At 42.7% G+C, this 18,042-nt stretch overlaps 1 protein-coding gene across 1 annotated transcript in view; it reads left to right on the forward strand.

The window, feature by feature from the left end:
- Positions 1–3,701: 3,701 nt before the first annotated feature.
- Positions 3,702–18,042, forward strand: part of CLDN10 (claudin 10) — a 104,923-nt gene continuing 90,582 nt past the window's right edge. The window contains exon 1 of the mRNA XM_074962650.1: positions 3,702–4,012. Coding sequence (XP_074818751.1) covers positions 3,799–4,012 — 214 coding nt within the window. The 5' untranslated portion in view covers positions 3,702–3,798. The remainder of the gene's footprint in view (positions 4,013–18,042) is intronic.

Here is an 18,042-nt window from a genome sequence, read left to right on the forward strand (position 1 = left end):
TATAGCCAATAATCCAGTGGTCAGCAGTACTGGATTTACCATGGTGCCAGGTCCAAGGTCCAAAGGGGGCATGGCCCACTCTTCTCCGCCCCCCGCTCTCTCCTGTGGGGGCAGAAGCTTGCCAGAGCAGGGCAGGCTCCGCCAGCAGCCAAGCTCCTCCTCTGCCTCTTCCCACAGCGTGCTACCTTCCCTCCCCTCCTCCTCTCCCTGCTGCCGATCAGCTGTTTGCCGAGGGGGAAGAGCGGAGCCTCAACATGCTCGCTGCTCCAGGGAGGAGGTGGAGAAGAGGCAGGGGTGGGGCCTTGGGGAAGGGACTGGAATCAGGGCATACCCCCTCCAGCCCCCTTCCATGAGCACCCCCATGACCCCAGCCCACACCCCCAGCCCTCTGCCCACCCTGACCCTTGCACCTCCTCACACCTCCCCAGCCCCCTGCCCTGACTCCTGCAACCCCCCACACATAACCAGCCCTCCCTATGTCCTGACTCCTGCACCCCCGCACATCCCCACCCCCATCCTGAGCACCAAACGGGAGCTCCTGCACCCCCCCATCTCACCTGTACCCCTCGCACCAAACAGGAGCTGCCCCAGGTAAGCAATCCACACCCCAACCTCCTGAGACCCCTCCCTCACCCTAGCTCCTGGCCAGACCCTGCACCGCAATGTTTTTTTTACAATATTTGGAAAGATCGTTACGTGGTCCGTCGAGACCATCTGCGATTTTCAAGTAGTCTGTGGAAAAATAAGTTAGATTACAAAAACAATCAAGGTACCTCATTTTATTTTCATTTACTTGCTATTACTTATAGGAGGAGAATGAAAAAAAAAAAAGAATGAAAAACGGGGGCGGGGGGAGATAAGAGAAAATGTTCTTTTTCTTGGCTGGGTCCCAAGGAGAGGCCCCAAAAATGAAGCTGAGCACAGGGATGGGGGGCCCCCACTAACTCTAAATCCACCACTGGCTGTCACATCACCTGGGCTGGGGATACTGTGTCGACTGATCCCCACAGTCTCCAGCCTACCTGGGCAGTACAGCAGATATGGCCCTGTGGGAGGAGGGGCAGCTCAGTGCAGAGAGACACAAAGAGAATGGGCTAGAACCAGGTAGGTACCTGCTCTATGTGGGCAGAAGCGGGGGGGGATTCTGTTTATCCCCTCCCCAGCCCTGCTGTGCTTGCAGTTTACCCCTGGCCCCTCCCTTGCTCCAGGGATCAACCCTAGCTGCCACCCCACTGTGCTTTTGACCCCAGCCCCTTTTACAATCATTCCCCAGGGGGCCCACAAATATGTTTGGCGCCGGGCCCACAAAAAGTTAATCTGGCCCTGGTGGCCAGGGCACTCCCCTGAAGGGTGGGAGATGTGGTTTCAAATCCTTGATCTGCCTGCTTTGGAGCAGAGACTTGAATTCACATCTACCACCACCCAGGTAAGTGTCCAAGCCACCAGGCTACTGGGTATTGTAGGGTGGGCGGTCACTCTCTCCTGTTGGAGCTGTTCTACTTCGTATAAATAATTAAATATTCATTAGGCCAGAGAGAGAGAAAATGACTCTAGTCCAGTGGTTAGGGCATTCAGGTGGGATGTGGGAGAGACAGAGAGACCTACCCCCAAAACACTCAATAGTCTAGTGGGCTAGGGCACTGACTGGGAGGTCGAAGATGTGAATAAAAGTCCCTGCTCCAAATCAGGCAGAGCAGGGATTTGAATTTGGGCCACCTACATTCATAGATTACAAGGACAGAAGGGCCCATTGTCATCTCCTGCTCTGACCTCCTGTATAAGACAGGCCATAGGACTTCCCCAAAATAATTCTTGTTTGAACTAGAGCAGATGTTTTAGAAAAATGTCCAGTCTTGATTTTAAAATGGTCAGTGATGGAGAATCCACCACAACCCTTGGTAAATTGTTCTAATCGTTAAGTATCCTCATGGTTAAAAATTTACACCTTATTTCCAGTCTGAATTTGTCTAGCTTCAACTTCCAGCCAGTGGATCGTGCTATACCTTTCTCTGGTAGATTGAAGAGCACATTATTAAATATTTGTTCTCCATGTAGTTACCTATATATACGTCCCAGGTGAGTGCCTTACCCAGTAGGCCACCAGATGCGCACAATTGCCCCCACCTCGGTTTTGTGACAAATATAATATTTTAGGTAGGCTTTGAGAATGCCTATCGGATTGGGCCCCACTGGAGAGAGAGGCAAGGGAACACCTCGTTTAAGAATCCCTCTTTGAACGGCAGGGGCTTCATCTTCATCTTTCTAAGCCCTTGTTACATGTGGGGCAGTATCAGCACTTAGATGGCTTTGCACATGCCCACTGGCCGAAACTTTTACACCTATGGGACTTGGGCATCTCTGGGGTTAGGTGGCAGCTGAGCAGTGATTTTGAGAATGTCAGTATTGCATAAATGATTGATTTAGGCACCTAAAGGAGCAGTTAGACACATAATACCTTTGTGGATCTGGCCCTAAGTGTTTACAGGACTGGGCTCCAGTAAGTTGTCATCTGGCTGTGGAAAGAGGTAGTAAGGCATTTCTAGTTGTTTTAAGTTCAGCTTAGTTATAAACAGTAAATGCAACATCTCTTGTTCGTGATAACTGGTTAGATAAGTATGGAAACTAGTGAGGCAGCACCTGTGCCTTCAGCGTCTATACTGACTACTTCACTAGAGAATGGACAACCATTAATGTAGAATAGCTTGTTGCTTTGGGGAAAAAAGACATCTCAGGTCCTGAAGATACATCTTCATTGGTTCTCTCAAGCCCCTGCAAGAATCAATATAGTCCCTAAGAAAAGGTGAAAACCTAATAGTTTTGTATGGCCTAGGTAGATCAGTAACATAATATTTATCCCTGGGGATCTATTCAGTGATGGCATATTTAAATAGTCTCCTCTATTCCATTAGCATTCTAATGCAGAAGAATATGCATAATTTTTAAAGGTATACTTATCTTATGGCACATAGCCGATTACTGTATTATCTGACAGTGAGGCGGAATTGGATTCTTCCTGTCTAAATTTACTCATCCTCATTGTTAGAACAATCTGTTACAGGATGTCATTTTAGTATTCAGTGGCAATGCTGTCTGTCATCTCTTTAAAAGTAGGTATATTAATAAATACTTTCCATTTGTACTTGGAGTCTGGCAGGTTAATCTATTCATAAGTCAAGAAGGAATCCATTCTCACAGTTTAATTCTGTGTACAGATTTTTTATCTTCCAAAATACAAAGGTGCAAACACAGTGCCTGCCCCAAAGACTTTACAATCTTAAAGACAGAGCTACCAGTTCAACTACTGCTGACAAGTAAATTTATTTTAGACTCTTTTAAAATGTATTTTTCAAATAATAGTTGATCCCTTTAAAAGTGTTTTGCTACATCTGCTAACGGGTACTGAACAATTTGGACTCTGCACTTTTTTCTAGGGTTGTTAAGTTTCCAATTAACTAAAAATTAAGCATTAACTAGCATACCAGAAATGAGAAAAAATATAAAAAAATGAGGTTCATTTTTAAAATTAAAAAATAATTTATTGATTTGTAACATCCATCACTAATTATCTAAAAGAAAAAAAATCACACTTTTTGTTTGTCTCTAAATGTCTCTGGTGCCTGGGTCTTTAAGTCAAGCAAGCATGAAAAATGTCTTGTCCCCATATTAACTTTCTGCAACACTTGTTCAAGTGTAATTTGCTTGTGTTGTACCTATTGCTTACCCAGATGACTGAAGTACTCTCCACATACCACACAGTGACATTGCTAATTGTCCAGGATATAGTGAAAGTCAAGAAGCATGTTAGGGATACAGATTTTAGCTTTGATATTTTGTTTTGGTGGAATAGGAGCTGTTATTGCTGCCACTGCGTCAAATGAGTGGAAAGTAACCAGCAGAGCAACATCAGTTATCACTGCAACTTGGGTTTTCCAGGGTCTTTGGATGAACTGCGCAGGAAATGCACTGGGTGCTTTTCATTGCAGACCTCATTTTACCATCTTCAGACTAGAAGGTAAGTAGAGGTAATTTTACTCGAACTATGACAGTGCATGAAGAACTACATCAGTACAGGGTGATTAAGTAACATTTACAAATAACTCTGAGAATTTCAAGATGTGAGCCTCAGGAGGAAGATAATGATTTTGGTTTGTACAACAGGGTATAACTAGAAACAAGGGTATAAATTTAACAAAAGGAAAATATAAAATTAATATTGGAAATAATTTCCTGACAGTAACATGCATTCCTCTTCTGAGGAAAGATGTAATTCCACTATGTAAGACATTATAAAAAAATCCAAAACACTCCATACTGGACAGAATTCTGGCAAATATACTTTGGTAACAAACTTCTCTTGGCAGAGGTGGACTAGACTCCCTAGTAGAAATTAGAGATGATAAAGGTCTATGTGAAACTAAATATACTGCTGACAGGAGGGGGTAAGTTATGACAGGATCTCTGACACATATCAGAACTTCTTACAATAATTAGGGGCCTGGTCCAATGGTGCATTTGTATATATTCTTCACTATAAGCACATGAGTGTAATGGAACTACGGACATGCTTAAAGCTAAGCACCTATGTACGTGTTTCCAGGATTGGGGATGACATTTTACATTTTAAGTTATAAAGCAGGATATTGTCGAAGGTGAGTTAGAGAGAGAGAGAAAGAGAGATGTATTGTACATCATCTATTGATCTGTAAAAAAGTAAATGTCGGCTGCTCAACTACTGAGTGAAGATGGTGAGGGTTCTCTGTATAGAACAGCATATGGAGAAGCATTTGGTTTAAAATATATGTAGTACTAGTTAAACTTTGAGACACTAAACCATAAAGTCCTTTCTAGAATTTGCATAGTAGAACTACTCAGCTACCAGCAATCATGCTCCATCTTTCCCTTGAGGACAAGGGCAAAGGAATTTGTTGAAGCTGGGCTCTCCTGGATGACTGGGGCAAATGAACAAGGTAGAGTAGGTCCACCATAATCCAGTGCATAGTGGGGGATGGTACTAAAAGAAGACACCACTAGTAATTTCATGGAATCAGGGAAGAAATCCAGGCCGGAGGCAACCTTGCAAATTCCTCAATGAGAGCTACAAGAATCACTAGTGGGAGTCACTCGTGGCCTGTGGGTCATACAGGCCAATTCCTGGACCTATTGAAGTCAGAAGTTTTGTTGTAGACCTCAATAGAACCAAAATTTGGTCCATCATGAGTACCTATGAGTTTATACATCTACTCAGCCTTCAGAGCATTTACCTGCTTTGAATACTAGAAATCCATAAAGGTAAAGTTGATTGTCAAAATGACATTATGATGATGATGCAATTATGGGCTTGAAGTTGCAGTCTTGGTATAGGCAAAGCTCCCAGTAAGATCAATGGAACATTTATGTCTCTTTCTACATATTTTATCAGACAGTCCTCAGAACTGCAAAAAATCATGTACTAATTATCTGAATCAGTGAGAAACCTTTTACTTATGTTACAATATAGCTAAAATTAATCAAAAATGGAAAAAAGCTATAAAAACTCAAGTGTACTATTTAAAAATCTGTTCTCTTCTTTTTGAATAGTTGTTTATGGATTGTAATGCTTATTTTTTCTTTAAGTTTTTTTAAAAGAAGAACACTTTCCGTTCAAGAGTATAGGTTAAATTTGTCCTTTAAGTACTTCAGTGACTATAAACTCTCATTATTATTGTTAGGAAAGTTATTTTCAATATAATCAATCACATTTGTGACTTAAAATTTTACTGTTTTGAACCATTTAATCATTGACTGACTACAACTGGCATAATAAATATGATATGAATACGTATGAATTTTTTAAACAATGTATGTACAAATCCCAATAAGCTTTTGCTTATTAGTAGTTTATAATAATACAAACATGAAATTAACAGCTTTGAGCAACATGTTCTTATTAAAATGAAATGGCAGCAATAATTTGAATTGACATTTAGGAAAACTAATTTTAATCAGCCAGTGCAAGCACCTCCAAGGTGTCATATTACATGCAGAGAAAAATAGATATGCAAAAATAATGAAGCATTTTGTTTTGTAAAATTACTTAACATCATGATACTCTGAAGAAAACAAGAAATCTGCTGGAAGAGCTTTGCACATAGTGCTATATTGTAAAATATTAATCCACTATTATTCCAAAAGTAACAAAAACTGCTAATGTGTCTTCCAGAGCCCAGTGGTGCTGGAACAATTTTTATAGTTGGGGTGCAGAAGGTGGAAACCATGTATTTGGGTTATTATTACTACTTCAAACCAGAGGGTGTGCCATACCCTTAGTTCCAGCACCTATGCCAGAGCCTCTATATATCATCATAATTGTTAACATAGTGACTGTGGGCAGGGACTAAGAAATAGCTTTACTATTGCTCACTTATTTTATAGCACTTACTTGCAGTTTGTTATAGCATAAAATACTAAACTGGCTATGCAAGCTCTTCATTTCTTTAGTAATCTTTAGACAGCTGGGTGGGGGGCCAGGAAGAAACAATGCGTTCTAGTCCAAGCTCTTCCACTTACTGGTATTAATAAACTTCATGGCCTTATCATTTAGCAAGGTGTCTTTCTAAATTAAAAGGTAGGCAAGTCTCTTCTCAGCTATACCATTTGTAAAATGCGGAAAAGTTCCAGAACTGGAAACTGAATCCTATCTGTCGCATAGCAGACCCAGTTCTCATTCACAGCTATACTGTCTTTCAGAATGGAATTGCCAAACTTATGTGTATGGCAGAGATGTCTGTAACCATTATACTACCTTCATCTCTGCAGCCAGGAATAGTACCCAGGAATTCTGACTGCCAGTGTTCCACTAGGGGTCACCAAATGAAATTAATAGGCAACAGGTTTAAAGCAAACAAAAGGAAGTATTTTTTCACACAATACACAGTCAACCTGTGGAACTCCTTGCCAGAGGATGTTGTGAAGGCCAAGACTATAACAGGGTTAAAAAAAGAACTAGATAAATTCATGGAGGATAGGTCCATCAATGGCTATTAGCCAAGATGAGGAGGGATGGTGCCAGAATCTGGGAATGGGTGACAGGGGATGCATCACTTGATGATTACCTGCTCTGTTTATTCCCTCTGGGGCACCTGGCATTGGCCACTTTCAGAAGACAGGATACTGGGCTGGATGGACCTTTTGTCTGACCCAGTATGGCCGTTCTTATGTACTGGCTAGCAAATAGTTGTTTAAACCACTGGTATAGTATATCACATCTCCTTCTTGTGACTGGTTTACCTAGAGGATAATAGCGTACTACTACTACCAGGTACTCCATTAGCTCAAGTGGTAAAGGTCTGTGTAACTCATGTAAAGGTTCTGGGTTCATAACTTGAACTCATTTTGGTTTAAATATTAGTTATTTAAAAAACATATGTTTAAAAAACATTAAGGTTGCAAAGTCAAGCACTGAAAACCTTAATCCAGCCCCATTATGAGTATGGGTTTGTCTAATTACACAATCACATGCTTTCTGATCTACTGGATTCCTGCTTCACCCAGTGCACAAGATGGACAGTGAATGGGGCAGAGGGTTGCAAGAAGGACAGGGATGTTCTCTTGTGGTTAAGGCACTGGAATAGAAGACGAGAGCTGGGTACTTTTCCTGGCTCTGTCACATCTTTGTATTGTATATGAGGTTGGGTAACACTCTATCATACCCAAACATTAGAAAGTCTAGAACTTAACAGAGAAGGCCCTGATCCAGCAGAGCGCTTAAGCACTGAAATAATTTAATGCAATTCTCACTGTCCCCAACTTACACTGCTTGCCTAAATGTATGTTTGCCCCTTAGCATATGCAATGGTCAAAAATAACAAATCACTATGAGATTACTAAGTACCATTTCCAATAATCTTCTAGCAACAAGTTAAAATATAGGCAAAGAAGTAAAATTAAGTGTGTAGAATTTTTGTAAAGAAAACGTAATATTGGTCTGAGGTATTAGCTGGATACCACTGAAACATTCTTGCAGCTTTAATTTGTTCATAACAAAGGTGTTTTGGTTTTTTGGGGGGCAGGTGGGGATTGGTTTTCTTTTAATAGCACACTAAGCTCCACATTCTGTATTATTGATTCTTCTGCTGTGTTAAAGTCTCCTGAGAAATCCTTGGTTTTGTTCATTAGGGTGTACTATTTTATACCATAAAGTCGATATTTTATTAATCTTATGTAGCAACATTTTCCTTGAAGACCCAGAAGGTCTTCTGTTGGAGTTTTAACTTCTAGCTCCTTATTTTTGAAAAGGCAAATTGTGAAGATTTAGCTTGTTCAAACCAACGGATTTCAACAGCTAAATCCACCCACACCTTACAGTTAAGTGCAGTTATTCTTCTCAACTGGAAGGCCTTCTATGAGGTTTTCCCCACATGCTTCCAATTTTTTAAAATATTCCATGTTGTTCTACAGAAATCAGTGACACCAACATGCATAACTGTTGATATTTTCATATTCAAAGGAAATCAACTAAAATGTGGTATCTTATTTAACATGAGGCTCTTCTTCTACAGCTGACAATCAGATTCAAGACATGTCTAAGATTTATATTTGGTTACACAGTACATTTGTTCAAAGTGATGAACACTGATTCATATTTCCAAAGGAAATGTGAACTTAGGAGTTCTGTATTTCCTTTCCCAGATGGAGATGTTCCAAAATGCTCTCCTATTTGTAGACTGCTTTTCCTTTCTCCAAAAGTGACATTATGATAAGACAGAATGAAAACTACTTCTACTGACATCAATACCCTGTATATAGCAGAAATAGGAGAACAAGCCACACCAAAAATAGTGAAAAGTGACTCACTGACCCCATTTTATCATGTTATTTAATTGACCTACCAGCGAGATTCATCCTTCACAGGGACATAAGCACCTTCTCAGCTACAAGGCTGGCCAAAAAAACAAACAAAACAAAGAGCTGTTCGGAGCCCAGCCTCCAGGGCAAGCCTTGCAATGCACAGGTCAGCTCTATTTTAAATTCCAGAAGCAGCACAAGGTAGGGGAGGAAACAGTATAATTAATTAAAAGAACTACCACCACCACCTAGCTCTTATATAGTGCTTTTCATCCAGGGATCTCAAAGTACATTACAAAGGAGGTAACGCCATTATTGACAGCGGGTTCAGAGGGAGACACAATTTATGGTCTGATTTTACCTCCTTCCAGCATCTTTGGGCTTCACAAAACCTAAGGCCTGCTCTGTTGCTATGAAATAGCCTCTCATATCCTGGTTACATAATATTTTCGCTAATGCCCCAGTTGCTTGCATTTAATCTATACAAACATTAATGATTTTAAAATTAAGCATCCTCCTTTGTAATTTGACAACAATTCAAGGACTGTGTTGTGGATCTGCTAACAATGCAACAGCAGTGTTACACACCTCCTCTACAACATAAAGTCTGAATTACTCACAGCCACAAGGATATGTGATTTGAGCATTGGCCGACTAAACCCAGGGTTGTGAGTTCAATCCCTGAGGGGGCCATTTGGGATCTGGGGCAAAACTTGGGGATTGGTCCTGCTTTGAGCAGGGGGTTGGACTAGATGACCTCCTGAGGTCCCTTCCAACCCTGATATTCTATGATATGGATACTCATGTACAAGAAGGGGTTCTACCTGAGGGGTAAAAGGTAGTGGTATTCCAAACTCTGCCTACAAAATAAACTTCATCTATTCAAGAAGCCAAAATGAGACATCATTCCCAGCAGATAGTGCAGATGTTCAAAATATGATTCTGTGCACTCCAGTGGGTAGACTTGGGAAAAAAAAAATCAGCAAAAAGTAAATTCACCCCCACCCCCCAAAAAAACTGCATTTTTCTGCGAACAGTTTCAGCTGAAAAACAAAACATGCAAAAATGTTGAAACAGTTTGTTTTAGCCATTTCAAAAGGAAATGTTTTGACTTTTCATTCTTGAAATGATATTTGTTTTCAAAAGTTAGCTAAGAAGAAGTGAAAGCCACTCAAAAACAACCTGAAATAAAGCACCAAAAGAGTTGTTTTGGGTCAAACAAATGTTTCATTTGACCCAAAATGAATTTTTTTTCATTTCAGCAAGAAAAAACAAAAAATTTCCATTTGGATTTGGGCAGAATAATCAATTATTTGCTCAACTCTACTACTGGGCTCCCTCAGTGTGGTTTGGAGGGCCACAGAGCCCAGCAACTGCACATGGCTGCCCTGTTATCCTTCTTGGTAACATTGTTATTCTTCCATTGACTGCCTTCTTTCCTATCTGTGCAGCAGCAGCTTCAAAGAGCATGAAGAGGCAGCTAACGCTGTCTGGAACAGCATTAACTCCCAATCACCCACTCAGATATCTAGGTGGGTTGCAGGAAAGCAGACTGGAAAGAGTAACTTGCTCCCCTATAGAGCCCTGCGTGGGACTATTTTTTTAATCCCGCTCCTGTCCCATCCCACCCCGCAATACCCACTCCCACCTGCATTGTTTCTTGCATTTTTTCCCCGCTCCCACCTGTAAAAACCTTAGATCCCACAAATCCCGCAAGAGAGACAAATTTCCCCATGCTACTAAAAACTAAAACCAAACAAACAGGTTGGTTAATATATTAGATATATAAATGGAATTCAGAATCAACTTTTACCAATAAAAGAATAAAACAAATCTTGCTTAAACCATGTAAAAAGATACTTCAACTCATGTTATAACAGACATCTAGTCTTTCTATCCCTCACTATAATTTAAATATTAAAAACTTTATTTAAAAAAAAAAAAGAAAAACTTGCTTTACATTGCTGAAAGTCTATTTATGACAAACTGATGAGCGATGTTGTGGTTTCCCACAAAATTACCACTGTCTTGTTTTTTGCACATCCCATCCCGCCCAAAGAGGCGACGCTGGGGGCAGGGGAGGTGGGAAGGGTTGGCCACCTGCCCTCCCCAGAAGCCTGCTCAGGGCCCTGGACTCAGTAGCCAGCCCCAGCTGGGGAGAGGAAGGGGCGGGGCCAGAGCCTCTCCTCTTCCAGCCATGCTGCGCGGTGGAGCGCAGCGGCTGCCCTGGGGCTCAGCTTCTCTAGGGACAGTGGCCGAGCGAGCCGGAGCCCTCCCCGGCATGCTCAGAGACAGCTCCTGTCCCCAGAAGCTGAGTCTGGGCAAGGCAGGGAGTGGTGACAGCGGCAGTCCTCTCCCTGCCCGGGTCAGCTTCTGGGGACAGGAGCCGACTCTGAGCATGCCGGGGAAGGTGGGGGGACTCTGGCTCGCTTGGCCACTGTCACCAGAAAGTGAGCGTGGGGGGGCGGGTGGCCTGCGGGTTAGGGTTAGGGTTAGGTTTAGGGCATGGCTCCGCAGCCTGGCTGCCAGAAGAGCAGCCGAACAGCCAGGGGAAGCCAGGCCGGCACAGCAGGAGGACAGAGCCCAGGTAAAGTGGGATGGGGAGGATGGGACGGGGAGCGTGTGGGGGCCCTGACCTGGGGGCAGTGCGGGGAAGAGTCACATGGGGGTGTCACCTGTCCCCCCCCCTTAGCTGGTGCCCCTCTTTGTGTCCCTCCCACTAGTCACCTCTGCCTGCCCACAACAAAGTATATTTTATCCATTCCCACTATTATAGCAGTGGATCCTGCAGGACCCACAGGATTCCAGTCCCGCCGCAGGGCTCTACTCCCCTGCTCAGCTCTCTCCCTAGAGAACGACATCTTATCCCTGCAGTTGACCGAGGGCTCATAAAATACTTCTAAAGAGTAATTTTTTGCTTTAGGAATGCATCATATGGCAGGTATTTTCCAAAAAAAACTTCCAGAGATCTTCATTCTCCTCCCCCACTTCAGTCTGTGCATGCTGAACTCTGTGTGCTATCCTATCAATACAGTCACTGTACTTTACAGGAACAAAGTAGAAACATTTCCAGCAAATGTACTTAATACAAGTGTGTTTGCCAAGTGACTCTGCAGCCTTCTTTGGTTATGATTTGGAGAGGTGTTTTTGTTTAAATGAGAAACCAAGTGGAAAGGTTTCCTATTCCCTCACCCTTCCTGTCTGCAAATACTTGCTTCCTTGGTACACAATCATTATAAGTTTCAGAGTAGCAGCCGTGTTAGTCTGTATTCGCAAAAAGAAAAGGAGTACTTGTGGCACCTTAGAGACTAACCAATTTATTTGAGCATAAGCTTTCGTGAGCTACAGCTCACTTCAACAGATGCATAAAGTGGAAAGTACAGTGAGCAGATTTTATATATACACACAGACCATGAAAAAATATACATTGAATCATAGAATCATAGAATCATAGAATATCAGGGTTGGAAGGGACCCCAGAAGGTCATCTAGTCCAACCCCCTGCTCGAAGCAGGACCAATTCCCAGTTAAATCATCCCAGCCAGGGCTTTGTCAAGCCTGACCTTAAAAACCTCTAAGGAAGGAGATTCTACCACCTCCCTAGGTAACGCATTCCAGTGTTTCACCACCCTCTTAGTGAAAAAGTTTTTCCTAATATCCAATCTAAACCTCCCCCATTGCAACTTGAGACCATTACTCCTCGTTCTGTCATCTGCTACCATTGAGAACAGTCTAGAGCCATCCTCTTTGGAACCCCCTTTCAGGTAGTTGAAAGCAGCTATCAAATCCCCCCTCATTCTTCTCTTCTGCAGACTAAACAATCCCAGCTCCCTCAGCCTCTCCTCATAAGTCATGTGTTCCAGTCCCCTAATCATTTTTGTTGCCCTTCGCTGGACTCTCTCCAATTTATCCACATCCTTCTTGTAGTGTGGGGCCCAAAACTGGACACAGTACTCCAGATGAGGCCTCACCAGTGTCAAATAGAGGGGAACGATCACGTCCCTCGATCTGCTCGCTATGCCCCTACTTATACATCCCAAAATGCCATTGGCCTTCTTGGCAACAAGGGCACACTGCTGACTCATATCCAGCTTCTCGTCCACTGTAACCCCTAGGTCCTTTTCCGCAGAACTGCTGCCTAGCCATTCGGTCCCTAGTCTGTAGCGGTGCATTGGATTCTTCCATCCTAAGTGTAGGACCCTGCACTTATCCTTATTGAACCTCATCAGATTTCTTTTGGCCCAATCCTCCAATTTGTCTAGGTCCTTCTGTATCCTATCCCTCCCCTCCAGCGTATCTACCACTCCTCCCAGTTTAGTATCATCCGCAAATTTGCTGAGAGTGCAATCCACACCATCCTCCAGATCATTCATGAAGATATTGAACAAAACCGGCCCCAGGACTGACCCCTGGGGCACTCCACTTGACACTGGCTGCCAACTAGACATGCAGCCATTGATCACTACCCGTTGAGCCCGACAATCTAGCCAGCTTTCTACCCACCTTATAGTGCATTCATCCAGCCCATACTTCCTTAACTTGCTGACAAGAATACTGTGGGAGACCGTGTCAAAAGCTTTGCTAAAGTCAAGAAACAATACATCCACTGCTTTCCCTTCATCCACAGAACCAGTAATCTCATCATAAAAGGCGATTAGATTAGTCAGGCATGACCTTCCCTTGGTGAATCCATGCTGACTGTTCCTGATCACTTTCCTCTCATGTAAGTGCTTCAGGATTGATTCTTTGAGGACCTGCTCCATGATTTTTCCAGGGACTGAGGTGAGGCTGACGGCCTGTAGTTCCCAGGATCCTCCTTCTTCCCTTTTTTAAAGATTGGCACTACATTAGCCTTTTTCCAGTCATCCGGGACTTCCCCCGTTCGCCACGAGTTTTCAAAGATAATGGCCAAGGGCTCTGCAATCACAGCCGCCAATTCCTTCAGCACTCTCGGATGCAACTCGTCCGGCCCCATGGACTTGTGCATGTCCAGCTTTTCTAAATAGTCCCTAACCACCTCTATCTCCACAGAGGGCTGGCCATCTCTTCCCCATTTTGTGATGCCCAGCGCAGCAGTCTGGGAGCTGACCTTGTTAGTGAAAACAGAGGCAAAAAAAGCATTGAGTACATTAGCTTTTTCCACATCCTCTGTCACTAGGTTGCCTCCCTCATTCAGTAAGGGGCCCACACTTTCCTTGGCTTTCTTCTTGTTGCCAACATACCTGAAGAAACCCTTCTTGTTACTCTTGACATCTCTTGCTAGCTGCAGCTCCAGGTGCGATTTGGCCCTCCTGATATCTTTCCTACATGCCCGAGCAATATTTTTATACTCTTCCCTGGTCATATGTCCAACCTTCCACTTCTTGTAAGCTTCTTTTTTATGTTTAAGATCCGCTAGGATTTCACCATTAAGCCAAGCTGGTCGCCTGCCATGTTTACTATTCTTTCGACTCATCGGGATGGTTTGTCCCTGTACCTCAACAGGGATTCCTTGAAATACAGCCAGCTCTCCTGGACTCCCTTCCCCTTCATGTTAGTCCCCCAGGGGATCCTGGCCATCTGTTCCCTGAGGGAGTCGAAGTCTGCTTTCCTGAAGTCCAGGGTCCGTATCCTGCTGCTTACCTTTCTTCCCTGCGTCAGGATCCTGAACTCAACCAACTCATGGTCACTGCCTCCCAGATTCCCATCCACTTTTGCTTCCCTCCATTGTAAGGAGAGTGATCACTTAAGATGAGCTATCATTATATCATAAGCATTATAAGATATGGGAGAAAATCATGTGATCCTGTTGGTAAATGCTGGCAGTACATCACTTGCTTATCGTCCACTTTCCTGTCTATCGTGTAGCTTAAAATAAGAAAATGTTCCACTATCACCTTTAGGATCACGGATTAATATATCCACTGCAGGGTCACTATGGAGACCCTTCCCGCTCCCAAATGATCTTAAGAACGACAATGGGGAGCAGGAGAAAGATGTAGGTCAGTGGCCTGGGCCATCAGATCAGATTCACACCCATTCTAAGACCTTAAGGAGCCAGGGTCAGTGGTGATTAGCCTTCATGGAAGCAGAGCCAGGAAGAAGGTAGGATCAACTTCCTCCCCTTCCCCTATTTACCTGGAATTTAATAGGTCATGGTCTGGTGGAATATGTGGCAACAAGTAGTTCCAATGTGGAACCCCTTGGGCAAGAGATCATGAGACTGAGCTAGCAGAGAATGTACACAGCAGCAGCTACTTGAGAGCAAATTGGGCAGCCTTACGGCAGTGTGAAATTAAGAGACTGGGGAAATTAAAAGGCTGAGTCACATGGAGCCTGAGAAAAATGTGGGGGTGGAAAAGAAGCAGGGAGTAGAGCAGGCCCAGACAAGGCAGCTGCAGGTCTATGGATGGAATCAGAACTGGGACTCAGTGATTAGAAAAGCTGTCCAAGCAGAGCAGTGGTAACTAGCCTGGAGTCGGAGCAGAGGCAGCACTGGGAGGCAGGCACGGTCCAGAGGAGTATTACCCAGTAATGTATCCAGCCCCTGGTGCTCTGTTCACAAATGTTTGTAGTTGGTAAAAAGAAGTAGAGAAGATCTGGGAAGCAACTCATGTATTAGTATTAGTGTTTTGTGCACTCTCACCTCTAGAAAAAAGAAAAGGAAGACTGGTGGCACCTTAGAGACTAACAAATTTATTTGAGCATAAGCTTTCGTGAGCTACAGCTCACTTCATCGGATGCATTCAGTGGAATTCAGTTTTTCCTCTGAATGCATCCGATGAAGTGAGCTGTAGCTCACGAAAGCTTATGCTCAAATAAATTTGTTAGTCTCTAAGGTGCCACAAGTCCTCCTTTTCTTTTTGCGGATACAGACTAACACAGCTGCTACTCTGAGACCTCTCACCTCTAGGGCGCCCCTAATACCTGTTACAAGGAACTTCGCCTCTTTTGACCACTTTTGACCCTGGAGTAGCCTGTCTCTCCAAGTCTTCCATGGCCTGGCTCTCCAGCCAGGTCACCTTTAAGTGCTTTAAAGTGCAAGCCAGCCAGCAACAGCCATTTCAAATTGTGACTATTGTCTCAGTGCTGCTCTCACTGAAATGACTTTTTTTTTGCCACTAGGCTCACTCCTGTTCCTGTTGAAATCAAAGTTTTGTCTACAATCTTAGCAAAAGCTAAATATTAAAACAGCAAAAATTAGACCATTTAAAAGAATTGTGGACATTTTTGTTAATGAAAAGCAGAAAAGTCTAAAATAACCGAGAGAACATGGTCAAGGTATTTTCAATACTTTATCTTTATTTTTTAAACTTTATGTCCTCAGGGAGTGTGAAACAAAAATCTGTAGGAACAAAAAATGTAGCCCATACTTATACAATGGGGGACTATCTGCAAAGCAGTGACTCTGAAATAGGATTTGGGGTCATAACGAATCATCAGCTGACCAGGAGTTTCCAGTACTGAGATCACATAGGTTAATCTGACCTTTAGATGTATAAACTGCAGAATCTTGAGTTGGAGTAGGGAGTTTAGATTACCTCTGTATTTGGCACTGGGACAATCGCTGCTAAAACACCATGTTTTGGTGTCCACAATTCAAGAAGGATGTTTATAAACTGGCGACAGTTCAGTGAAGAGCCAGGAGAATGTTTGCAATTTCGGAAAACGTGCCTTATTGTGATAGAGTGAGCTCCTTGAGTTTATTTTGCTTAACAAAGACAAGGTTCAGGGGTGACTTGATCAGTCTATAAGTACATATGTGGGGAGAACAAATTTGATAACAGAGGACTCTTCAACTTAGCAGAGAAAGATCTAACATGATCCAATGGCTGGAAGTTGATGCTAGGCAAATTCAAACTGGAAATAATGTGCACGTTTTTAACAGTTAACCATTGGAACAATTTACCAGGGATTGGGAAAATTTTAAAATCAAAATTGTATGTTTTTCTAAAAGATATGCTCTCATTAAAACAGGAATTAATTCAGGCAAGTTCTATGGCCTATGTTATACAGGAGGTCAGACTAGATTATCACAATGGTCCCTTCTGGCTTTATAATCTATGAATTTTCAACAACAGAACTCCATGTATGATGAACTTTCTGTGAAGATGAAAAGTCTGTTTCTAACCAAGAATAGTTGTTGCTGTGAGTGAGTCATAGAGCGTTACTTCCTGAGACAGAGACTTTATTGGCAAACTTCACTTCTCTCCACTAAGGAAAAACAATAGTATTGTTCACCAAAAGGAAACAAAATATGCTCTTTTAGGTCTTAAATGTTTTGGCTCTTGTTTGCTTTTATTTTAATTTTACCAATTAGCCGATTTTCTATATAGCTTTATAGTTTTCTTTCATTTTCTTTGTTCCATGAAGCTGTGTACTAGTCATTGTTAAGCAACTGTGTAATTTTACTATCCATGCCAAAAACCTCACAAGCTACTACCCAACGTTTAACCTCCTTTTTCTAAGTAAGCTAGTCAAGAAGCCAGCAAAACCACTTTTCAGCTCCATCTGTCAGCATTATGGATTCTTTGAGGCAGGCTTCAGGCCAGGGCGTGATACAAAGACAGCACTTGTTGCTCTGGTGGATGATCTCTTCCTGTCCATAGACAAGGGAAGTACATCCTTGTTCATCCTGCTGGACCTCTCTGTGCCATTTGATAATGCAATGCTGATCACTATATTCTCCCGACCCATCCCCAAGAAGCTGCAGGAGCAAACAGAGGTACCCTGAACTGGTATTCTAGTTCCTCCACCTCCAAAGCGCTCATCTCCAGCATCCCATAGGACACTGTCCTCTCCCTCACATAATCAGCATCTATATGAAGTAATTGGGAGAGCTGGTGAGCCAGCGTGAGCAGAAGTGCCAGCAGACGTCTTCTTTATGTCTAGGCTTAGAAGGATTAGATTGGTATTGGTAAATGTCGATTCCACCATTCACACACACAAACCAATGAAAAAAATATTTCCATTGATAACAATAGAAATCTACAGATAAGCAAAGTAAGAAAAAAGTCTGCTTAAGAACTTTAGTTAGAGTTTGATTTAAGGCTAAAATTTTGACATATGATGTTGACAATTTCTTGTAACTGTTATCAAGCTTTAAGTTGTGAATCTCAGCATCTGTTCTCATTAAATAATTATTGTCTCATCCCTCCCCATTGTCTGACCCTCCATGATTTCCCACAACTGTAAAAATTTAAATATATAAAAATTGGGGGAAAAAAACCTTAAAAACAA

The sequence above is a fragment of the Natator depressus genome, chromosome 1 (genome assembly GCF_965152275.1).
Source record: "Natator depressus isolate rNatDep1 chromosome 1, rNatDep2.hap1, whole genome shotgun sequence".
NCBI lineage: Eukaryota > Metazoa > Chordata > Testudines > Cheloniidae > Natator > Natator depressus.